This window comes from Phaseolus vulgaris, chromosome 7, assembly GCF_051622355.1.
Source record: "Phaseolus vulgaris cultivar YP4 chromosome 7, ASM5162235v1, whole genome shotgun sequence".
In the NCBI taxonomy this organism is placed as follows: domain Eukaryota; kingdom Viridiplantae; phylum Streptophyta; class Magnoliopsida; order Fabales; family Fabaceae; genus Phaseolus; species Phaseolus vulgaris.
The window spans coordinates 41,325,904-41,351,393 of NC_143504.1; the positions used below are offsets into that span (position 1 = coordinate 41,325,904).

At 40.4% G+C, this 25,490-nt stretch overlaps 3 protein-coding genes across 3 annotated transcripts; 2 read left to right on the forward strand and 1 right to left on the reverse strand.

Annotated features, from left to right (window-relative positions):
• Positions 1–11,190: 11,190 nt before the first annotated feature.
• LOC150025903 (uncharacterized) lies at positions 11,191–12,270 on the reverse strand. Its single transcript, XM_090304811.1, has one exon. It carries the CDS (start codon positions 12,268–12,270, stop codon positions 11,191–11,193), a length of 1,080 nt encoding a protein of 359 aa, XP_090160937.1.
• A 3,337-nt stretch (positions 12,271–15,607) lies between these two features.
• On the forward strand, positions 15,608–16,597 carry LOC150025904 (protein FAR-RED IMPAIRED RESPONSE 1-like). Its single transcript, XM_090304812.1, has one exon. It carries the CDS (start codon positions 15,608–15,610, stop codon positions 16,595–16,597), a length of 990 nt encoding a protein of 329 aa, XP_090160938.1.
• A 9-nt stretch (positions 16,598–16,606) lies between these two features.
• Positions 16,607–18,559, forward strand: LOC150025905 (protein FAR1-RELATED SEQUENCE 6-like). The gene is made up of 4 exons (XM_090305485.1): positions 16,607–17,818; positions 17,963–18,073; positions 18,153–18,250; positions 18,346–18,559. Exons 1-4 carry the CDS (start codon positions 16,607–16,609, stop codon positions 18,350–18,352), a joined length of 1,428 nt encoding a protein of 475 aa, XP_090161611.1. The 3' UTR covers positions 18,353–18,559.
• The last annotated feature ends 6,931 nt before the right edge of the window (positions 18,560–25,490 follow it).

Sequence of the window (25,490 nt, forward strand, 5' to 3'; positions counted from 1 at the left end):
CAAAAGGAAAACTATATGTAAGACAAACTCAAAGAGTAAAGAATGAAAGACAATCAAGAAAATAAAGAACTCAATGAGAAAGTAGGCACACAAAAGAATACTTAAGGAAAAGCACTAGAGTAGATGAAGAAAACAAAAAATTTAGCTACTGGAAAAAAAAAAATTTAATGCAAACTGTGCTTGATATTCACTGATTTAACTGGAATGATCTAGAGCGAACTGGATTATGAAATTTAAACCACAGAAACGTCAAGATGTTAACTCAATAATGGCACTGGAATCAATTAAAAACAGTAAGGCAATTAATTGAGATAAATTTTTTAAAATCGCTGCCAGATTACCGTATTCTTTTCGGCAGAATTGTACACTTTTTTTATTTTATTTATCATTTTTTGTGTACTTTGAATTTTTGAATTATTCTTTTTTCTACTATTTTCTAACACTTTTAATAACACAAATCCAGAATTTCAGAATTTTCCAGTGAGTAAATCAATTGCAATAAGGAAAAACAGTAAGCACGTTTTCAGAAACAGAGGAATCCTAATAGGAATGAAAAACAGAATTATGAACTAGCAAAGACATAATGGAAAATGATGTATAGGAACTTGTATAGGTCTAGAATACAAGCATGAACTCAAACTAAAACAGAAAATGCACAAAGGATCAATATCAAATTCAGAAAATTATATGACACTAAAGCAAGAAACAATCAAAAGCAATAAAAGTACTACTAGAAGTAATGACAATTATGGAATAACATGACTAAGACAAAACTTGACATGATTCAAAAAGGAAAATACTCAAACATATGATAAGCAAAAGAATTAAAACAGCAAGCAATACTCAAAAAGGCCTAAAACAGAACCTTAAATTGCAAGAAATTAAAAGAGCTCTTGAAATAAAGTTCTACACAACTCAACAATTAAACAAGAACACACCTAAACTCTTGATACCACATGATGTGATTCCACTAGCACAATTAGAATGATTCTTGACATTCTTAGGAATCATCTTGAGTTGGTTAAGAGCTAGGCACTTTATCATAGAAATGGATCAAGGTTCTATGAACAAGAACTCACCAAAACTAGTGCCAAAACACAAACTCATATAGAAGATCCAATTATTGTCAAATTGAACCAACAAAAAGAGGTAAAACTTAAATCCACCGAATAGAATTGGAAGGGAAGCAAACTGAACCGAACAAAATGTAAAAGAAAGGCATAGAACTGAAAATACTTGCTGGAAAAAGAAAAGTACCGAACCAAACACAAAGAAAAAATAAGAACAGCTGCTGGAAAACTTAAAAACCGAACCAAAAACAACAAGGAAACAAGCTAAGACAAGGAATTAACAAAGAAGAAAGGAAGGAGAAGAGAATTGCTCATGAAGATGGATGAATGATGAATGATCACGCCACTAGAAGTGTGGTTGCTCCTAGATGAGTGTGCTGCCGCCACTTGAGGACACCATGGATCCTTCAAGATAAGACTAGAGAAGAAGGCTCAAAAGCTCTCCAATGCTCACTCCAATTTTGAGTATAGTTTCTTTAGATAAATTCCAATCTGAAATTTACAAAGAGAGCACCTCTATTTATAACCTAAGGTGCTGAAATGTAAGCTACACAAATTCAAAAACTCCCTCCTAAAAAGCTTCTAGAATTGGTGCCTAAAACAAAGCATGAGGAAGGTGTGACCTCTTCCTTCACTTTGGCACCTCCTTTTCTACTCCTACACCTATCTACTAACACACACACCCTAAGACTCCTAACTAAAGACTAAAAGATGCTTTAACAATAGAGGTTTCTAATGTTTCCCTCTAAGCACCTTCAAACAATATTATTTATTATTTAAAACTTGGCCTTGCCCTTCATAGGATGGACTTGGGCTTGGGCTTAGGCTTTGGGCTTGGGCCTCTCTTTATTTTATGTCTTCTTTTAATTTTGAGAAGACTAGAAGGAAGAACTTCAAGTGTGATGGTGAATTGCCTCTTCCTTCATTAATAAAAACCTCCTTTACTTGACTCTCATCATACTCCCCGAGTTGGAGAGAATTCGTCCACGAATTCTGAATTCTAAACACCAAGACGATCGGTGCACTTGACACTCGCGCCCGGGGAGGAGGTGTCCCGAAGGAATCCATTAACTCCCGCCCGAGGTTTTCCTTCATCAAGGCGATCCGATGCATCACTGGTCTCACCTTCGCTCGAGGGCGAGGAGGACTTATCTCTCGCACCTGATGTCCACGCTCGAGGGAGGCGCCCCCCGCCACTTCCTTTCAAGGTGTCTAAACATCAGGGCGACCGGGGGCTTGATGCTTACGCCCGAGGGGAGGTGTCCCGAAGGAATCCGTTAACTCCCGCACAGGGTGTTCGAACACCAAGACGCCCGATTTTTAGCTGGGTTGCATTTACCTTTCGCACTCGATGCCCACGCCCGAAGGATGCGCCCCCCGTCGCTTCCCTTTGGGGTGTCTAAACATCAAGGTGGTTTGTGCGCTTGGTGCCCATGCCTAGAGGAGACGTCCCCGCCACTCTTGCTGAGGTGTCTAAACACCAAGGTTACAGGTTCATTTCTTACTGAACCACGTTGTCTTTGCCCGGTGCCTACGCTCGGGGAAGGCGTCCTATAGGAGACGGCCACTCCCGCTCGAGGCGTCTAAGCACCAGAGTCGCGCCACTCCTCCCTGCATTTCAAAAGAAACTTGAGAATACATGTGCTCAAAACGCAACTTTATTGGGTGACCTCACTAAAAAACCCTGAACAAGGGAAAAAGAGTGTCCCCTTAAACTGAATATAATGTAGAGTTTTTAACTAAAATAAAACTTGAGATTTGCTGCGTTCCAAGTGCGAGGGATGGCGCCTCCCTCCAACGTCTCAAGCATGTACGCCCCGTTTCCCAGGACCTCGGTTACTCTAAAGGGACCGGTCCACTTGGGGGACAACTTGTTCTCCAACTAGTATGGGTGAGCTTTCCACATGACCAAGTCGACAACTTGGAACTGGTGGGGCTTTATCTTGGAGTTGTACTGGTGCTCCACCCTTCTCTTCACTGCTTCCGCTTTTATCCTCGCCTCCTCTCTGACCTCATCCAACAAGTCCAGATTCACTTTTCTCTCCTCATTGGATTCCTCGGCCACAAAACTCTGGAAACGTGGCGAGCTCTCCTGAATCTCAACTCAGATCATCGCGTCCGACTCATACACCAAGCTGAAGGGCGTCTCCTTCGTTGAGGACTGAGGTGTGGTGTGGTAAGCCCACACAATCCTGGGTACCTCTTCTTCCCAAGTTCACTTAGCTTTCTCGAGCCTCCTCTTCAGTCCTCAGAGCAAAACTCTGTTGGCAGACTCCACCTACCTGTTCGTCTAGGGGTGCTCGACAGATGCGAACACCTGCTTTATGCCTACCTCCGTACACAGCTTACCCAACTGCTGACTCGCAAACTGTGTACCATTGTCGGAGACAAGGCGCCTCGGCACACCGAAGCGACACATAATGTTCTTCCACACAAAGTGTTGTACTTTGTGGGCAGTGATCTGCGTCACCGGTTCTGCTTCAATCCACTTCGTGAAGTACTCGATAGCAACTATCAAGTACTTCATCTAACTTATTTCCAACGGGAAGGGCCCTAGAATGTCAATTCCCCATGTGTGGAAAGGCCACGGGCTATAAATTGACCTCAGCTCTTCTGGCGGCGCCTTGTGCCAGTCGGCATGCAGTTGGCACTGCTTGCACCGCTGGGCGTATCTCACGCAGTCTTCTCTTAACGTTGGCCAGTAGTACCCTGCGCGGACAACCTGTCTGCCACCAACATGACTCCCACAAATCCCCTCGTGGAGCTCGGACATGATCCGGGTACACTGTTCTCTGCTCACGCACATCAAAATTGGGTGTGTGAACCCATGCCTGAACAGTTCTCCATCCAAGAGGGTATATCTTGCAGAGTTCTTCTTTATCTTCTTGCCCTCCTCGGGCTACACTGGAAGTATCCCATCGGCAAGGTAACGCCTATAGGGCGTCATCCACGTGTCCCCCTCCTCCAGCACGCATACCTGCATGGGGTCTTCTCCTTCCAGTGAGTCCGGATATACACTCACACTGGGCACCCTCAGCGTCTCCTGGGTTAGCGGCCGATGACTCCTCGCCCCCTTCCTTGACGAACCGACTTGGAGGACGCCTACCATATTATCTGCCACGAACGCTCGCGGTGCTTTGAGAGTTTCCTGTATAACTGTCCTCTGCCTTCCCCCCTTGCCTGAGCTGGCCAGCTTGGTGAGCAGATTAGCACGGGCATTCTGTACCCTAGGGACATGCACTAGCTCAAACACTGCGAACGCCTTTCTCAAAACCTGCACGTAACTTAATTACGTAGCCATCTGTGGATCCTTGGCCTGGTACTCTCCGGTCACCTGACCCGTCACCAGCAGAGAATCACTCTTTGTCAGTAAGCTCCGCGCACCCATCTCCTTGGCCAAGAGCGCGACACCTGCGCGGTCTTCCTTTTCTAGGGGCGGGCGTTCCAGCACCATGAACACCCCCCTCTGCATCTTGAGGCTGCTCTCATAGCACCTCTTAGCTTCTTGCTGATCGGACTTGATCACGATCATCTTCCCACTCAGGTCTGGGAGCTTCATCTTCATGTGGTGGGTGGACGACACCCCCCTTAACCGATTCAACGCCGACCTGCCCAACAAAATGTTGTACGCTGAATGGCCGTTCACCACCAGATACTTGGTATTCTCCGTGCGAGATGTGGAGCCGTCTGTAAAAGTCGTTCTCAGCTCCAAATAGCCCCGCACCTCCACTTGATCTCCCGCGAAGCCATACAAACACCCCGTGTATGGCCTGAGCAAGTCAAGAGATAACTGCAGCTTGTTGAACGTGGACCAGAACATAACATCTGTCGAACTCCCCTGGTCCACGAGCACTCTGTGCATTTTTCTCCCTGCGATTACAACAGAAATCACCACAGGGTCGTTGTCATGGGGGACATCATCACGAAGGTCGGCCCTCGTAAAGGTGAGGTCAACGTCGAGCAAATCGTCCGCTGCTTGCTCCTCCACCGACATCACCGAACGCGCGTATCTCTTACGCTGGAAGGAGGTGCAGCCTCCACTTGAGAATCTGTCCGCGATGGTGTGGATCTCCCCATGGATAGGCATCTCATGGGCTTGGTCGTCTGCTTGCGTAGCCAAGGCCTCAGCTCCTGATGGGACAACACTCGTGCGCTTCTCATTTACTTCGCCCTCCGCTGCGATATGCGCCACCGCACGACGCCTTATCTCAGCGAACGTCGTGGGGCGACTCCTGATAAGCGATTCGCTAAAATGCCCAGGGCATATCCCCTTCCTGAAGGCATGAACGATCATCGACTCGTCCTTGGTGCTCACCCTCACCACCTGAGCCCCAAAACGATTCACAAACTCCTTCAACGTCTCCCCCTAGTACTGCCTTACGTCAAAGAGATCGTAAGAATTGGGCGGGAGAGCACAATTTGCTATATACTGTTCCCTGAACAGTTTTGAGAACTATGCAAATGAGGTCACGTGGCCGTCTGGAAGGCTGATGAACCACTCCATTGTCGTCCCTACCAACGTGCTCATGAACAACTTTCACCTGACGGCATCATAACCGCCAATCAACATCATCTGAGTGTGGAATGTTGTGAGGTGTGCTTCCGGATCTTCCACTCCCGTGAACGTGGCTTTCAGCCCCACGAACGTAGTCGGGATCACAGCATCCATTATCTCTTGCGAGAAGGGCATTGGAAACTCCCTTGTAAGTGTCGCACAGTCATGCTCCTCTGCCTCGCGACTTCCCCCTGGCTGCGCAACTCATGTCGCAACTCTTCATTTCTTGACTGAGACGCAGCCAAGTCCATCTGAATACGCTCTTGATCAGCGCGCGACGCCGCCATCGCTTCCTGGAGACCTTGCATCATCTCCATGACCTGCTGTAAGGTCAAATTCCCCTCCTCCACCGGCGCGGTGGAGCTTTGCCTAGTGGTTCTCATTTCTTGGTGATTCTTGAAGGATTTCAGCGAATCCTTGCAAAACAGAGTGAATCTTGAAGCTTCTTGACGAACGTTCCAAGATTCTTGACGAACTTCGCCAAATTCTTGAAAACCTCAACGAACTTCACAAACCTTTGCAACTTCTCTGGATCTTGAACCTCTCGCAGTGGGACTGATGTTAGATCAAGCCCCATGATGGGTGCCAAAATGTTTCGGCCGATTGAGCTAAGAGGTCCTTGTGCGTCTCAATGATCCACGTCTCGAAATCTCCTTCGTCTTCGCTCAATCTTGCTCTCATTCCTCCGTCGTGAGCACCTGAAACAGAAGAGCAAAGGGAGCCCTCACGGCCGTTTGCACTCCGACGCTCAAGTCAGTATGGCTGGAAACACCGTCGCGCTACCGTCGCGGAACACCACAAGCTCATTGTTCTTGGCAGCGCGTAACTGAATGTAACCGTTTTCTAACAGAATTCTCTCTCACTTTCAGAGCTTGCCAAACGTCTAAGTCTCTAGAAAAGTGTGTGTAAAAAAATGTGATGTAATGAACGTCATGTGTAAAAACGTACCTCACTTAGCCTTTCAGCAAAGGCTTATATACCTTTGCTAAGTGTTTCTGCCACGTGTCTTCTTCTGACCTAAGCATTACTGCAGGCGCGCCTTCACGACCCCGTAACCCAAGCTTTGGGAAATTCTAGTGTGCGAGGCTACCCTCTCGAAGTGCATCTGGCACGGGATGACCACTCAAGCGTCGACTCATACGCCCAATATCAGAGGGGTCATCCATGTTGAGCGTACTCTGCCCCTTCACGTGTCGTGCATGTCAATCGCCCCTGGAACGAGACTCTAGCGAGTCGTATCGGTCCCAGTGGCTCTCTAACGGTGGGGCGTATTGCCGCTTCCCTACACCTCATGCACAGATCCTCGTGATCTGGGCCTCTTCGTACTGATAGCTGATGTGTGGCTTTCAAGCCACCTCTTTTTGACTCGTGATCCGAGGCCTCCTCGCCCAGATACAATGCCGCCTCCTCCTCGGTTCTCCTTACTCGTGAGCCTGACAAGGCTCCTCCTTGGTCAACTAAACCTCCTTTGCGGGTCCAACCTGCGGAGTCCCTTTTTGACTTTTGGTCAACGGTCGAGACTGAGACCTGGACGGTAAAATTTTAAATGAATATATTAAGTTTAAGATTTTATGATCTTGATTACCGTCAACATTTTAGATTTTTTTAAATATAAAACCTTAAAAAATTATAAAAAGAAAAAAAGAAAAAAATCTAAAAAAATGAGAAGAATTAGAATTTAAAATTTAAATAAAAATAATTAATATCATAGGGAAAATAAATAAAATCCATGTAAATTAGTTCACATCTCTTTCTTTGATTTTCCAAAATCCTTATTATTCTAGGTTGTTGTCACTTTTCCTCTTCAAGTTTATTCCTCTATACACCGAACCAAAACCCAAGGTTTCAACAGCGACCAACAAAACCAGTTCAAACATTAAATGTTAGATGTTTTTCAATATAATGTTTTTCTGGTGTTCTTCAATATCATGCTATTAGACCACTTGGATTTTCATAACTACAATTTTATCTACAATATACCTGTTATAGCTATTAGTCATACTAACAAACCGATCTATTTTATTTTCTTATTAAAACATTTACAAATATTAATTATTTTTATTAACTTAGTATATCTTTTTTCAATATATATATATATATATATATATATATATATATATATATATTATTTTCCATTGTTTATGTAACTGTTAAAAAAATGCATACTGTTTTCTGTTTTTTAATGTTATTTAATAGTTAAGTATTCATTTTTTTGCATTCTAATATATTATTTAAAACCTACTAATTGTGTTGATTTTAGAACATATTCATTGCAGGAGCATATACTGAATACAATTAAAATTTATGTCTTATAAAGCATCTCTATTAAAATATACTGACATGACATAAAAAATGAAAATTCAAGATTTTAAATAAAATTTTAGATCATAAAAATAAAAATATTATTTTTCTATCTTAAAAGTATATATTTCTTTTAACAACAAAATAAACATTAGAGAGTGTTGGTCTTATAAAAAAAATTGTATTTAAATAAAAGTTATAAAAAGATTTTTGAAAGTGATATGATCATAAAATCCATAAAAGAATATATTACGATGAATGTTGAAATAGACTTGTTATTATAAAAATAAAGAAGAAGAAATTAAGTAAACAATTATTTTAGGTTTTAAAAGTAAATGATTCTGATTTGCAGTACGAAAAAGAGAAAAAAAAAGTAAATATTTGAGTCTTTGAAAATATTAAAATTAAAAAAGTGACTCAAATTAAATTTTTATTATTATTTTAGTTGTACAATTAGAAAATTTCTTATTTGAAACTTAAATTATCACTTACTTGAATTTAAACATTTATTTTTTAGCGTTTTAAATTTAATTACTTGTTATCTTTAGAATATCTAAAATATAACTATTTTTCAGTATTTTTTAATACTTTTTTTTTATCGGCAATAAAAAATAAATAAATGTGAATCACTTCAGGGGTGGTTCAACCCTTATACAAACATAAAATACCTAAGACACTCCATCTCAATACTCACACCGTCAGACGCCTAGAATTACTAAACAATCCTAACTCAACCCATACGATCTGATCTAAACAATAATTCAAAAAACCATCATCATACAGACCAAAGTTTCGAGACACCACTCGGAAAAGGAGAACAAACCAGAGAGAGACTTGGACGTAATCCAAGACCAAGTCTTCACTTGAACCAGAGCAACCACTTCTAAACCATCGACAACTCCCCCATTAAAGATTGCATTGTTTCTATGCTTCCACAACTCACTTACCACTGCAATCCAAATCACTCCCCACATCTCACTTGCTAAAGCAGACGCATTACACAATCTAAACTGAGAAAAATTTAGCAGTGGATCATTATGGGACACAAACTGCACTCCAAGCCAAGCAAAACAACCACTCCACACTAGCCAAGCAAATCTGCACTCACAAAACAAATGGTTATTTGATTCCACCTCCACCCTACAAAGACTACAAAAAGGACTTTCAACTGCAATCCCGCGCTTTTCCAAGTTAACCCTAGTGGCTAACACCCTCCAGGCAGTAACAAGTGCAGAAGGCAGGGCTTTACATCTTCAAAGCTGTTTGAACACAATGGCATTCCCCCATCCCGGCCCCTCCTAAGACGATTATAGGCAGAATTAACTGTATATGATAACCCCTCCCCATCCTTCCAAACCCAGCTATCCTCCTTTTCCAAGTCCAAACACACACCTTGTACTACCTGTAAGAAGTGGCACTCCAATTGCTTCTCCCATTCAAAAAGACTCCTTCTCCAGGCAAATGTCCAAACCCATTGCCCATTATTCCACGCCCCAAACTCGGCCACCTTAGATTCTTTTGACAAACTCAAGGAAAACAACCTCGGGAAAACTTCCTTCAAAGCTCCGTTGCCCACCCAATTGTCTTCCCAGAAAACAATTTCCTTCCCTGTACCACTCATCCACTTGATAGCATCTTCAAAATTCTGACCCCAACCCTCCGAACTCCAAACCTCCTTCAGATCTCTCCACCAAAGAGAGTCCTTACTACTTTTCCCTCCCTTTCTCAAAACTCTCCACCCCAGTACTTAGACTCAAGAATCTCCTTCCATAAACCGCCCTTGTCAGATCCCAAACGCCAAATCCATTTACCAAGCAACGCCAAATTAAAAACCCTTAAGTCAATGATGCCAAGACCACTGGTCTCCCGTGGTTCACACACCTTTTTCCAAGAAGCCCAGGCAACCTTTCTTCTATCATATCCCCACCCCCATAAAAAATCCCTTTGTAATCTCACTATCTCATTTGCTACCGCAGAGGGTATTTTGAATAAGGACATATAAAACAAAGGAATAGAGGAACGTACCGACTTAATTAGGCAAATTCTCCCCGCCATGGACAAGAACCTACCTTTCCACCTGCTTAATTTACTCCTCAGACTGTCAACCACCCCAACCCAAAACACCCGTCTCTTGTGGCACCCTCCTACCTGCATTCCCAAGTAAACAAAAGGAGTTACCATCACTTCACAATTTAGAATAGCCGCAAAACGATGAATCATTATCTGATCGACCCCCACGCCACCAATCTTGCTCTTCGAGAAGTTCACCTTAAGGCCAGAAGAGAGTTCAAAACAATTTAAAGCCACTTTTATATTAAAGACACTTTTAATGTTTGCTTCACAAAAGAATGTGGTATCATCGGCATATTGCAACATGTTTACCTTCACTTTTTTCCCTCCAATTTCCAAGCTATCAATCATATTCTTCTCAACTGTCATCCTTGACACTCCTGCCAAACCTTCGGCTGCAATAAGGAACAAAAACGGAGCTAGCGGGTCACCCTGCCTAAGTCCCTTCTTTGGCAGAAATTCCTTAGTCGGACTACCATTCACAAGAACAGACAGTGAAGCCGATTCTAGGCACCCCTTAATCCAACGAATCCATCTACTACAGAATCCGACTCTTTCTAACATATAGTAAATGAACTCCCACCTCACAGAGTCATATGCCTTTTCAAAATCCACCTTAAAAAAAATGCCCTTTTTCTTCTTTCTCTTCACCTCATCCAAAACTTCATTGGCTACTAACACGCTATCCAACAAACCCCTTCCTTCAAGAAAAGCAGACTGCCTGACATCAATGACCTTACTAATCACCTTTTTCAATCGTAAAGACAACGCTTTCGAAATGATTTTATACAGACATCCAACCAGCAAAATAGGTCTAAACTCACCGAGCTGTTGTGGATTTTCAACTTTAGGAATCCAACATAAGAAAGACGCATTTGACCCCCTAGGCCATTTACCGTTATCCTCGAAATCTTTCACTGCCGCCATAATGTCCATCTTAATGAAATCCCAACAAAACTTTATGAAACCCATATTAAAACCATCTGGCCCATGACTTTTCGAACTATCACAACTCCACACCGCTTCCCTAATTTCTTCTTCTGAAAAAACACCTACCAACATCTGGTTATCTTCTCCGGAGAAAGATTTAAATTTGACGTTGTCTAGCTTGAGCGGAAGCTCTTCATTTCTAACAAATCTGGCTTCAAAGAATTCTCTGACCTTGTTTTTTACCTCATCCTTGTTCTCACACCACTAACCATTCTCTAGGACTCCATGTAACTCGTTCTTAGCCCTCCTCCATTTAACTGACGTATGGAAAAACTTCGTATTGAGATCTCCTTGCTTCAACCACTTTTGTCTTGCTTTTTGTTTCCAAATCGCCTCTTGCTTGAAAAGATTTTTGTTAAGATCTGCTAAGAGAGACCTTCTTTCCTCCCTTTCATACATATCGAGCTCATTTTCTTCATCTTTTATATCCAACTCGTTAATCCTCTTTTGCAACCCTTCACCCAGTTGATTCACATTCCCAAATATCTCTTTATTCCAAACTTTTAAATCCATTTTGAGTTTTTTTAGTTTTTCTTTGAAAATGTACATTCCACCACCTTGCACCTCATAGCTGGGCCATCTTTCTCTTAGGAACACCTTAAACCTACTATCACTTTGCCAAACATCCAAACTCCTAAACGGTTTCTGGCCCCAGTCAACATACTCATCTTTAAGAATTATTGCACAGTGATCAGAAACAGATCTACTATGAACGAACTGTTTACAATGCGGCCAAACATCGCACCATTCCTTTGACACTAGAAACCTGTCAATCCTACTCTTCACTAGCCCGTTTGGTTTATACCACGTAAACTTTCTACCAGTCAACGGAATATCTACCAATTCAGCTTTCTCAATAAAGGCATTAAAGCCTTTTATTTCCCTACTATACTCGGATACTGACACCAAACTCTTCCTCTCCTCTTTTCTTCTGATAGAGTTAAAATCCCTCATAACACACCAAGCCTTAGATAACTGTGTCAACCTATGAACACTAATCTCCTCCCAAACCAACATCTTCTCCCGCAACGAACCAGGGCAATAAACATTCACAATTGTGACAGGAACCCCCAACCCGACCTTCCAAAGCCCCTCAATAATAGAAAAATTCCTGCCATTAATAAACCTGGACATCTGAAAGCAACTTTTTCTCCATACTGTAAAAATCCCACCAGCACCATTGCTTGCTCCGTTTTCAACCCAATCAACTTCATTAGATCCCCACATAAGAAAAACACTCTCCTTACTTAACTTAGCGCATTTTGTCTCTTGTATACACACCATATCCGCCTCCTCCTTATTAATCAAATTTCTTAAATAATTTCTTTTGATGTTACCTCCTATCCCTCTTATATTTATACTGATTATCTTCATCATCTAAGAACCTTGGACTCCCCCTTTCATTCCTCAACTTGCAGCGGTCCCGGCTCTCTAAAGAAAGTAGATTGCGGATAACAACATCTTCCTGATCAGACCGAGTATACCCCTTTTCCTTACCATGACACCAAATTTTAGCTGCCTCAAAACCATCATTTTTCAGCCTAAAAATTTTTTCGTCATTCTCAAAAGCACTATCTGGCTTTAAAATAGCAGTAGACCTCCCCACCGTATTCTGAACCATATAGTCACCCTGCTCTACCCTTACTTCAACTAGATTACAATCATCTCCGCCCAAACCCTCCATTTCCAACTCACCCCTTCCGTCGACCTCTCCCAACACCACTTCTGTATGGTGTCTACATTGAAGGAACCCTCCTTGCCACAAACAACCATCCCTTGTCAAACACCGCCCCTTTTCTTCCTCCCCCAACGTCTCCACTCCAACCCCACACGGTTCGATGAGACCCACTTGCGGCAGGGAATCACCAAGCTGCCCACAAACTCCTCGCATCTCACACTCCACAGCTACATCTTGCCACCCCCTTCGAGACTCTTCCATTGCCCCTACACTTAGACTCACATGTCCCCCATGTCCCTCTCGGTCCGCAGCCCCTACACCCCTCACCTTTGAGACACCGACCTGCTCTTTCTCTACTTGAGATGGGTCCAACCCACCACAAGCTCCCACCCCATTCACGCCCGAAAACCCCACGTACCAAGCATCATCACTCCCATCCACGTGGACTTCATTTCCTCCTGCATTAATACCAATTTGGCAAGAATCATGTGGCTCATGATTGCATAACTCCACATTTATTTCACTAACCACGTGCATTCCTTCAACCACTTTTTCAGGTTCCAATTCATGATTAATACCAAGCACTTTACGTGCCTCACCATGCTCCATTAATAATGTGCCAACCTCCACATTTAATCCACTAGCTGCATGCATTCCTTCACCCACCTTTTGAGAATCCAATACATGATTACACCCATGCACTTTACGTGCCTCACCATTCTCCATTATTAATGTGCCAACCTCCACCTTCTCCCCACTACCCATTAAAGCTTTTAATGCGGGATTAGTATCCCACTTTTGTTGTGCCACCTCATGCTCCACATTAATGGTACCAATCTCTCTCTCCGTCCCACTACCCAATAGAGGGTTCAATGAAGGATTTATGATCCTCTGTTGATGAGCCCCACCTAGACCCAATTCTGCATGCACCACCGAACCCTGGACCGTCGCCTCTTCGCATTCTCTTCCACCATTGCCATCGTCAAAAACTGAACCCACAGAGTCTGAGCACTCCTGTCCACCTCCAACTTCTGAGCTAGCATCAGAATCCGACACTGAGCGGGCTCCCCACTGACTAAAAAGCTTCTCAACTTGCGGTCTGGAATACACGCCTCCTCTTCGAAAGACACCAAGCACACTGTTCTATTAATGCACACTTCCTTCGTCACGTTTATCGTTTCGCCCGCCGGGATTCTAACTCGAAAACGAACGTATTCCAAAACCTCCCTAGCAAGAGTTGCTTGATCCATCTCTACCACTTTCCCGACTAAAGCCCCAATACTTTCAAAACACTGATTACTCCATAGTTGTATAGTTGTAGAGTTGTATAGTTGTAGAGGGAGACCTCTACAACGTACCCAAGCATATCTTTCATTAACTGCAAAAGATTCATCCCAAAAGGAAGAATCGAGACAAACATTCCAGCAAACCAATCTCTATTTTCTTCAATAATTTTACCAATAAGACCATCCTCGTCACAGGACAACAGTACATAATTGTCCCCAAGTACCTTAACCTAACGACGCTAAAACCACCCATAATAAAACTCGAGTAGTGATACGTGAACAACTCTTCGCCTGGATACAACTTGCTTAGGTGGCAAATTTAATGACATGGCAGGGTAATTTTGTCCTTTTAAAAAAAATTAAAAAATTCCTATACGCGTTTTTTGGAAAGCTTGGTGGTCTGGGTATTTTCGTTTTGGAAAGGTTGGTGTTCTGGGTATTTTCGTTTTGGAAAGGTTGGTGCTCCTGGGTATTTGGAAAGCTTGGTGCTCCTGGGTATTTTCGTTTTGGAAAGCTTGGTGCTCCTCATTTATGGGCGGTGCTTCTGGCGCAAGAAAAAGTGGGTGCCTTCAATTCAGTGCGAGATTACGCCTTCAATCTGGGTTGGCAATTGGTGTGCGTGCGATTTGGGGGCTTCTTTGGAGGTTAGTTTTTGTTTAGGGTTTAAGATTTTATTGCATTATAGTAGCTATGTAGGATTTCTATTTGAGTTTGAATTTTATGGGTTATTTAGGGTTCCGTTTTGGGTTTTGATTTTAGGGTATTGTTTTGGGTTTTGATTTTCAATGCATATAAAGTATGGTAAAAATAGTGATGTGAATGGCAATAGTGATGGTAGTAAAACTGGAGTGTCTAAAAATGATTTTCCCTTACATAACGTGCATCAGAACCATCAGAGAAATTCAATTTTTCATGTAATTGACTGGGACCCAGACTTTTGGCCACCACTTGAAGTTGATAGAATGGTTTATTTCTTTTAAGTAATTCATGGTGTAAGCAATAAGCAACTGAAGTAGGCATGTCACATGAGAAAACTCTCTTTCAATGTTTTCTAGTTTGATTCCTAAAAGAATAATGGTTCTCTACTTTTGTAAACTATTTATTTTCATTGTTTAAAATAAAAAACTGTGGCAGAAAGTGAGATTGCAATTCATATATGCTTCATCCCACTATCCGTCTCCCAATTCATGAGGCAATTTTAGTGAATTCTGATTTGCATTCGTTGCACCTTCACTGTCCATATTCTTCCCATTTTTCTATGTTCATAATGATTTTGTTCCTAACTACTATACAATCCTTGAGTTCTTAAATTGTAAAAGTTCTTGTATGAAGATATCCAAGTTTAATACATATTCTGTATACTGTGTAAGAAATCTTCAAATTTAGGAGGGTATTGTAAGATGAATTTTTTTCATGGTTCCTATTTTCATTAGTTTTTTTTTATACATATAAATCAACTATTTTTTTATTTACAATAAATAAATAAAATAAAATGAAAGATTTCAGGGATGTCCCCACCCTTATGTTTCATGTTTAACTTTTTATATCAGAATACCATTAAGATTAACGCCTTTACAATGGTAAAATTGAACATGCATTGGGCACATGCAAGTGAATGGATTTCCTAAATATCATCCATTAATACTTGCATCCAGTAATGTTTTTAACAGTGCAGAACATTAACGAAGTGGAGAATATTTGCCTTGATGACATATCCTTGTTTGAAGAATGTGAGACTTCTAACACAGTTAATTGCAAAGGAATTAATAATGATGATGATTTGGTTCCTATAGTGGCCATGTGTTTTGATAGTGCTGATAATGTTAAATTTTTTTATCGACAATATGCCATTTCAAAGGGTTTTGGCATCAGAACACGAAGTTCTAAGAAAGGACCGAACAAAGAGCTAAGGTACTTCATGTTGGTGTGTGCAAGAGCCGGAAAATATGTCTCGCCTATTCCGACAGAAGTTAATACCCAACCAACTCAAAGAATTGAATGTCCAGCTCGAATAACTGTTGGGATAAAAAATGGAAAGTGGTATATTATGTTTGTGCACGAAGAACATTCACATGACCTAAGTCCAACAAAGTCACGGTTGTTTCGGGGTAATAGAAGAATCAATTTACACACAAAGAGGATGCTTGATATGAATGACGATGCTGGGGTACGAATTAATAAGAGTTATCAGTCGTTTGTTTCAGCAGCTGGTGGTCATGATAATCTAGAATTTGTTGAACGAGATGTGCGAAACTATGTCGGGAAACAAAGGAGGGCTTTGGGAAAGGAAGGAGATGGGAAAACACTGTTAACTCATTTCTCTCGTATGAGGGAGCTTAATGAGCACTTCTTCTTTGACATTGATTTCGACATTGATAACAGAATCCGTAACATTTTTTGGGCCGATGCACGAAGTCGGGCTACGTGGGAAAGCTTTGGGGATGTTCTATGTTTTGATACTACATATTTGACTAATAAATATGACATGCCATTTGCACCATTTGTGGGTGTTAATCATCATGGGCAATCAATTTTGTTGGGTTGTGGACTACTATCTTCAGAAGACACAAATGCTTTTGTTTGGCTCTTTCAAACTTGGTTGCGATGTATGTCAAATAGGCCACCTAAAGGCATTGTGACTGACTAATGCAGGGCAATGCAGAATGCAATTGAATTTGTGTTTCCTAATGCAAGTCACAGGTGGTGCTTATGGCACATCATGAAGAAAATACCTGAGAAGCTACAAGGCTATGGCCAATATAAACAAATCAAACATGCAATGAAGATCGTAGTGTATGAGTCCACCAATGTTGATGAATTTTTGTCGTCCTGGGAAAATTTCATTACAACATATGATTTGAGTAACAATGTTTGGTTGACTACCCTATTCGAAGAACGACAACGCTGGGTGCCATGTTTTCTTAAGAATTTCTTTTGGGCAGGGATGTCAACAACACAAAGGAGTGAGAGCATGAACGCCTTTTTTGATGGCTATATCAATTCGATGACCACACTTCAACAATTTGTACATCAATATAACAATGCACTACAAAAAAAAGCACAATTAGAATGTGAAGCAGACTTTGCTTCGATGAACACCGTTATTCCTTGCACGTCCCAGTCTAGCATCGAAAGACAATTCCAAATGGAGTACACACATGCCAAATTCAAAGAAGTACAAGTAGAATTTAGATTGAAAATGAATTGTGTTGCTCATAATGTGCTTGCTGAGGGACAAAGTTGTCGGTTCGATGTTGTTGAAGAGTCCTTTTGTAATGAAAGAACTAAGCACATGAAGTTTGAAGTGTCTTTTAACCGGGGTAACTTTGATATTTCCTGCACATGCTTGTTATTTGAGTTTAGGGGAATTTTGTGTCGACACTGCTTGGTTGTTCTTGCACAGGAAAAAGTCCCACAAGTACCAATGAAATATGTGTTGAGCAGATGGAGTAAAAATCTTCGTCGAAAACACACCTACATAAGAGCTTCATCAGGGATGAAAGACAATGATCCACAAATTCATAGATATGACGGGTTGTGCAAGAAATTTTATGATATAGCTGAACTTGCAAGTGCCTCAACAAGTGGAACAGAACAATTACATAAGCGTCTTGATGATTTTCTGGCCAAACACATGGATAATCAACAAACTTGTACAATTGTGACCCAACCAGTGTTGTCTGGCATTCCTCCATCACCGATGTCACCTAATCATATCACTTTGAACATGAACAACGAAGTTCGTAGCCCTATTGCTGTTAAAAGAAAGGGACGTCCACGATCTACCCGAAAGAAGTCATGGACTGAGAGAGGTCCTCGAGTCAAAACTTCATCTAGTACACACCAAGTTGCCATTATGCGTAATTCGGTTAGTGCAATGCCAAACTTTGTCCACATTTGAATCTAAATTTCGAGTTCATGTATCACATTTATGAATACAATGGAATATCACATATATGAAACATATTATAGGCCAACTATTTGGAATTAAATTTTTTCATTTCTCTTATAGGAGAGGCATGAACAAAGAAATTTTGTAGATGTTCCTTCTCGGGTGTGTGTTGAAAGTCAAGTGAATATGAACACATGCATTGGGATAACACATGCAAGTGAAGGGCTTTCTGTAAGTTATTGTTGTTGTTATAAGTGTGAAAGTTTGTTTCATGTTTTCGCTTCCTTCATTCAATTGTTTGCAATTGTAGGTTCCAATCGGAGCTTCAATAGGATTCCTTTCGCTTTTGACATCATTGGATAATAGTGTAAATAATTCACAGCATTCAAGTGCAGCAGAATTGAAGAGGTTTGTACATTAAAAATTGTTCTTGTGTTATGTTGAACCCAGTACAATTATTTTACACTTAAATTAAACCTCTAAGCATGTTGCTTTCCTTGCAGGCCATAATTTAAAGTGACATCACAACGTTAGAAGTTCAAACTTTTGGAATGATATTAACAAAGAATTTCACATTGTGACCAATCCGTCATGCATTTTTATTTAGTTTGCAATTGTGGTGGGTTATTGTGTATCCCACCTTTTAAAATGGGATGTTAATGTTTACAGCAATGTTGTTTGATATGAACTTTGTCAATGATAATATTTGTAAGAAAATTATGTTCTATTCGTGCATGGGTGAGAAAGTTATACTGTGATCACCACTTATGTAGACAGGAATCACCACATACTCTGAGCACTGTGACAGTTAAAAAACTCAAGCATGAACCAATTTAAGTAAAATTCAGGCACACTAGGTTCTGTTTGCAGAAACTATTACTGAAATCACCACTTATTGGTGCCCTCATCCCCACTTTTTATGGATGAAAACCCAAATGACCACCACATTACCCATGACCAATTGGGAATGCAAAAATAACCTTGGGACAATCCACCCACCTCCCACATGTCCAACAATTCATCCTGGTTTTCCAAAATATACCTAGTTAAAAAAATCCACAATTCGTGCATGGGTCAGAAACGTATACTGTGATCACGAATTATGTACACAGGGATCACCAGATATTGTGAGCACTGTGACAGTTAAAAAAGTCAAGCCTAAACCAATTTAAGTGAAATTCAGGCACACTAGGTTCTGTTTGCAGAAACTATTACTGAAATCACCACTTATTGGTGCCTTCATCCCCACTTTTTATGGATGAAAACCCAAATGACCACCACATCACCCATGACCAATTGGGAATGCAAAAATAACCTTGGGACCATCCACCCACCTCCCACATGTCCAACAATTCATCCTGGTTTTCCAAAATATACCCCCTTAAAAACATCCACAATTCGTGCATGGGTGAGAAAGTTATACTGTGATCACCACTTATGTAGACAGGAATCACCACATACTCTGAGCACTGTGACAGTTAAAAAACTCAAGCATGAACCAATTTAATTAAATTCAGGCACACTAGGTTCTGTTTGCAGAAACTATTACTGAAATCACCACTTATTGGTGCCCTCATCCCCACTTTTTATGGATGAAAACCCAAATGACCACCACATTACCCATGACCAATTGGGAATGCAAAAATAACCTTGGGACAATCCACCCACCTCCCACATGTCCAACAATTCATCCTGGTTTTCAAAAATATACCTAGTTAAAAAAATCCACAATTCGTGCATGGGTCAGAAACGTATACTGTGATCACGAATTATGTACACAGGGATCACCAGATATTGTGAGCACTGTGACAGTTAAAAAAGTCAAGCCTAAACCAATTTAAGTGAAATTCAGGCACACTAGGTTCTGTTTGCAGAAACTATTACTGAAATCACCACTTATTGGTGCCTTCATCCCCACTTTTTATGGATGAAAACCCAAATGACCACCACATCACCCATGACCAATTGGGAATGCAAAAATAACCTTGGGACCATCCACCCACCTCCCACATGTCCAACAATTCATCCTGGTTTTCCAAAATATACCCCCTTAAAAACATCCACAATTCGTGCATGGGTCAGAAACGTATACTGTGATCACGAATTATGTACACAGGGATCACCAGATATTGTGAGCACTGTGACAGTTAAAAAAGTCAAGCCTAAACCAATTTAAGTGAAATTCAGGCACACTAGGTTCTGTTTGCAGAAACTATTACTGAAATCACCACTTATTGGTGCCTTCATCCCCACTTTTTATGGATGAAAACCCAAATGACCACCACATCACCCATGACCAATTGGGAATGCAAAAATAACCTTGGGACCATCCACCCACCTCCCACATGTCCAACAATTCATCCTGGTTTTCCAAAATATACCCCCTTAAAAACATCCACAATTCGTGCATGGGTCAGAAACGTATACTGTGATCACGAATTATGTACACAGGGATCACCAGATATTGTGAGCACTGTGACAGTTAAAAAAGTCAAGCCTAAACCAATTTAAGTGAAATTCAGGCACACTAGGTTCTGTATGCAAAAACTATTACTGAAATCACCACTTATTGGTGCCTTCATCCCCACTTTTTATGGATGAAAACCCAAATGACCACCACATCACCCATGACCAATTGGGAATGCAAAAATAACCTTGGGACCATCCACCCACCTCCCACATGTCCAACAATTCATCCTGGTTTTCCAAAATATACCTAGTTAAAAAAATCAACAATTCGTGCATGGGTCAGAAACGTTTACTGTGATCACGAATTATGTACACAGGGATCACCAGATATTGTGAGCACTGTGACAGTTAAAAAAGTCAAGCCTAAACCAATTTAAGTGAAATTCAGGCACACTAGGTTCTGTTTGCAGAAACTATTACTGAAATCACCACTTATTGGTGCCCTCATCCCCACTTTTTATGGATGAAAACCCAAATGACCACCACATCACCCATGACCAATTGGGAATGCAAAAATAACCTTGGGACCATCTACCCACCTCCCACATGTCCAACAATTCATCCTGGTTTTCCAAAATATACCCCCTTAAAAAAATCCACAATTCGTGCATGGGTCAGAAACGTATACTGTGATCACGAATTATGTACACAGGGATCACCAGATATTGTGAGCACTGTGACAGTTAAAAAACTCAAGCATGAACCAATTTAAGTAAAATTCAGGCACACTAGGTTCTGTTTGCAGAAACTATTACTGAAACCACCACTTATTGGTGCCCTGATCCCCACTTTTTATGGATGAAAACCCAAATGACCACCAAATCACCCAGGACCAATTGGGAATGCAAAAATAACCTTGGGACCATCCACCCACCTCCCACATGTCCAACAATTCATCCTGGTTTTCCAAAATATACCCCCTTAAAAAAATCCACAATTCGTGCATGGGGCAGAAAATTATACTGTGATCACCACTTATGTAGACAGTAATCACCAAATACTGTGAGCACTGTGACAGTTAAAAAAATCAAGCCTAAACCAATTTAAGTAAAATTCAGGCACACTAGGTTCTGTTTGCAGGAACTATTACTGAAATCACCACTTATTGGTGCCCTCATCCCCACTTTTTATGGATGAAAACCCAAATGACCACCACATCACCCATGACCAACTGGGAATGCAAAAATAACCTTGGGACCATCCACCCACCTCCCACATGTCCAACAATTCATCCTGGTTTTCCAAAGTATACCCTCTTAAAAAAATCCACAATTCGTGCATGGGGCAGAAAATTATACTGTGATCACCACTTATGTAGACAGTAATCACCAAATACTGTGAGCACTGTGACAGTTAAAAAAATCAAGCCTAAACCAATTTAAGTAAAATTCAGGCACACTAGGTTCTGTTTGCAGGAACTATTACTGAAATCACCACTTATTTGTGCCCTCATCCCCACTTTTTATGGATGAAAACCCAAATGACCACCACATCACCCATGACCAACTGGGAATGCAAAAATAACCTTGGGACCATCCACCCACCTCCCACATGTCCAACAATTCATCCTGGTTTTCAAAAATATACCTAGTTAAGAAATTCCACAATTCGTGCATGGGTCAGAAACGTATACTGTGATCACCAATTATGTACACAGGGATCACCAGATATTGTGAGCATTGTGACAGTTAAAAAAATCAAGTCTAAACCAATTTAAGGGAAATTCAGGCACACTAGGTTCTGTTTGCAGGAACTATTACTGAAATCACCAGTTATTGGTGCCCTCATCCCCACTTTTTATGGATGAAAACCCAAATGACCACCACATCACCCATGACCAACTGGGAATGCAAAAATAACCTTGGGACCATCCACCCACCTCCCACATGTCCAACAATTCATCCTGGTTTTCCAAAATATACCAAGTTAAAAAAATCCACAATTCGTGCATGGGGCAGAAAATTATACTGTGATCACCACTTATGTAGACAGTAATCACCAAATACTCTGAGCACTGTGACAGTTAAAAAAGTCAAGCATGAACCAATTTAAGTGAAATTCAGGAACACTAGGTCCTGTGTGCAGAAACTATTACTGAAATCACCACTTATTGGTGCCCTGATCCCCACTTTTTATGGATGAAAACCCAAATGACCACCACATCACCCATGACCAATTGGGAATGCAAAAATAACCTTGGGACCATCCACCCACCTCCCACATGTCCAACAATTCATCCTGGTTTTCCAAAATATACCCCCTTAAAAAAATCCACAATTTGTGCATGGGGCAGAAAATTATACTATGATCACCACTTATGTAGATAGTAATCACCACATACTCTGAGCATTGTGACAGTTAAAAAAGTCAAGCCTAAACCAATTTAGGTGAAATTCAGAAACACTTGGTTCGGTGTGCAGAAACTATTACTGAAATCACCACTTATTGGTGCCCTCATCCCCACTTTTTATGGATGAAAACCCAAATGACCACCACATTACCCATGACCAAATGGGAATGCAAAAATAACCTTGGGACCATCAACCCACCTCCCACATGTCCAACAATTCATCCTGGTTTTCCAAAATATACCAAGTTAAAAAAATCCACAATTCGTGCATGGGGCAGAAAATTATACTGTGATCACCACTTATGTAGACAGTAATCACCAAATACTCTGAGCACTGTGACAGTTAAAAATTATGCATACAATACATTTGTCATAGCTAATAAAACAACATAAACATATGACATGTAAATAAATATACAATTTTACATTAACATCAAAATAAATATTAATAGACAATGAATTTGTAATGACTAATACGGTAATGTTGCTAAATTTTGTACTTGTTCAAATTATGAATATCAGTTAAAACATACAATATTTATTGTGTAATAGTCAAATGTCCCAAAAGCATACTAAAATTAACAATAACATAATCAGTCATATACAACTACAAACGCTTCCATCTTTTCCTGGAATACGTCATCCAAGGTGTTTTCAAAATAGGAGCCTTGACCCGAATTCTGGGTTCACGTTTCATGCGTGATATCATGTTACTTTCTTCATTTGGCACCTTTTCTTCATCTTTTTTATTTCCCCCATCTTCTTGTTCATGTTGTCCTGCATTAATATCATTCAACTCATTCTTTTCCCTATATGTGTAATCCAGTGATAGTGGTTCAAGTAGAGGTGAAGGACAATCTTCTAGAACAGACTTGTGCATTTCACTTATGCATTGCTTTAACTGCTTCACAACATTCTCAACATTGGTAATCAAATAATCTTGTTCCTTAGCTCGATGAACCATTGCTGCAGTTTCTTTAAGCATTTTACCAATATCATCTTTTGTTGGTTTCAGGATGTTATATGCACGTCGACCTTCTTCAAAGGCTTCTTTTACAATTACATTCTCAAACTCTTCCTTCGACACAGGCAAATGAACAATAACCTGATTATGTAAATAACAGTGAAAACATAAATCAATGCATTACTACATCATCAACAACAATATTTCCCTACATATTTGAATTAAAATGATGCCTTACCAAATTCTTTTCCAACGCATATGCAATTTCATGGTCTCCCAATTTAAAGTCCATCCAATTCAAAATTCTAGGAAATTTTATTCTTCTGGGATGCACTTTTGTCTTGTATGAGAACAAATGCTCCAATGCCCATATCTATATACCATCAATATTAAAAATTTCAATCATGCTCAATAAAATATGAAATAAATTACGCATATGAACTAAATTATATAAACATAAACATTTCAAAGTACCTGTAATAAGTATACACATCCAACAATGTGGATATGTGATGTACTTGATTCGTTCGTAATAGACATCGAAGCTGAACACAAACTATTTACTAAGTACTCATAAACTACTAAACCCCAATTAAACTTTTTTAGTTGCCCTAAATCATCCAAAACGCTAAACAACCCAGAATGAACAATACCCATTCTATTTGGTAGTAAAAACTCAGAAAGCCCTAACAATATGTACAATCTACAAAAGTCCTCAATGCAACCATCATTGTCAAACTTCATAATTTCATCAAAAATCATCTTGACATTGACATTATTACTTTGAAATAAAGTCTTAGTATGACTTTCGTTTGCTGCTTTGTGCAAGTCTATTTTTTCTCCCACAACTCTGAACCCCAAACCTAAACAAACATCTACCAAGGACAATGGGACAACTTCACACCTTATGAGGAAACTTTGTCTTCTCTCCACCCATCTTGAACACAACTCCCTAAGTAGGGTTCGACTCATTTTTACCTTGTCACCCAACAACATTACCCATGCAAATGGGGTTGATTGAATGAAAGTCTTTTGTTCATCAGTTAACCTCTTATTCACCACACCCAGAAAAGTTGTTCTACAATAATGTCGAAACACCTACATATGAAATCGAAAAAACAAATCATCAAAAAACAAAAATCAGTGTGCGTTGTGCACAAATTATGATTTTGTTGAATCAGACCTTGTGCTCCATAACCAAATCATCGACTTGACCTGCATCTCCCTCCATTATATCCTGAAAAAAAAACATGTATTTATCCACCTAAAGAAACATTGATTTTTCATATATATAACTTCTGCCTAGGTGGTGTCTGCCCTCACTATTTATCCACCTAAAGAAACCGGGTTTATTTCTTCTCTATTTCTTTTATTTTTACCATACTTAACATGCATCGAATAGGATATGTTATTTTACTTTCCCTTCGTATATATTACGGAACCTAATCATATGGAACAAGTTGAGTTTTATAGTTTTCATATAAATAAATCTAATAAGACAAACTTGTGTCATGTTCCAAAATTAAAGGCAATCATTACTGTCTCTCTCTTATCTTAATACATATATTAGCATTATGACCTCCATTTTTGTCTCTCTTTCTATTATTTGACTTGTTATCTATGTATTACAGCAACAACATTTGGCACTACAAGGTGTGGGAAACTTGCATGGACAATGGATTTGAGAAGATGATAATTAAGGGGAGTGAATTCCCTTTATGCCAGATGCAGCTATACCCTAACACCAAATCTAGAGAAAGAAATGTACATTAATGGCTACTGCTGATTAATTCTGCTCAAACCCTTCAAAACTTATGTCATTTCCTATTTCGACCTATTTATGATACCTCGGTGTACACTCTGAG

Bases quoted from the DNA above. Each gene is read 5' to 3' on its own strand.
- LOC150025905 (XM_090305485.1), top strand. From the start codon at position 16,607: ATGCAGAATGCAATTGAATTTGTGTTTCCTAATGCAAGTCACAGGTGG. The intron at 17,819-17,962 runs GTTAGTGCAATG...TTTCTCTTATAG, and splicing joins TTGCCATTATGCGTAATTCG to GAGAGGCATGAACAAAGAAA. The intron at 18,074-18,152 runs GTAAGTTATTGT...TTGCAATTGTAG, and splicing joins ATGCAAGTGAAGGGCTTTCT to GTTCCAATCGGAGCTTCAAT.
- LOC150025904 (XM_090304812.1), top strand. From the start codon at position 15,608: ATGTTTTTAACAGTGCAGAACATTAACGAAGTGGAGAATATTTGCCTT.
- LOC150025903 (XM_090304811.1), bottom strand. From the start codon at position 12,270: ATGGTGTGTATACAAGAGACAAAATGCGCTAAGTTAAGTAAGGAGAGT.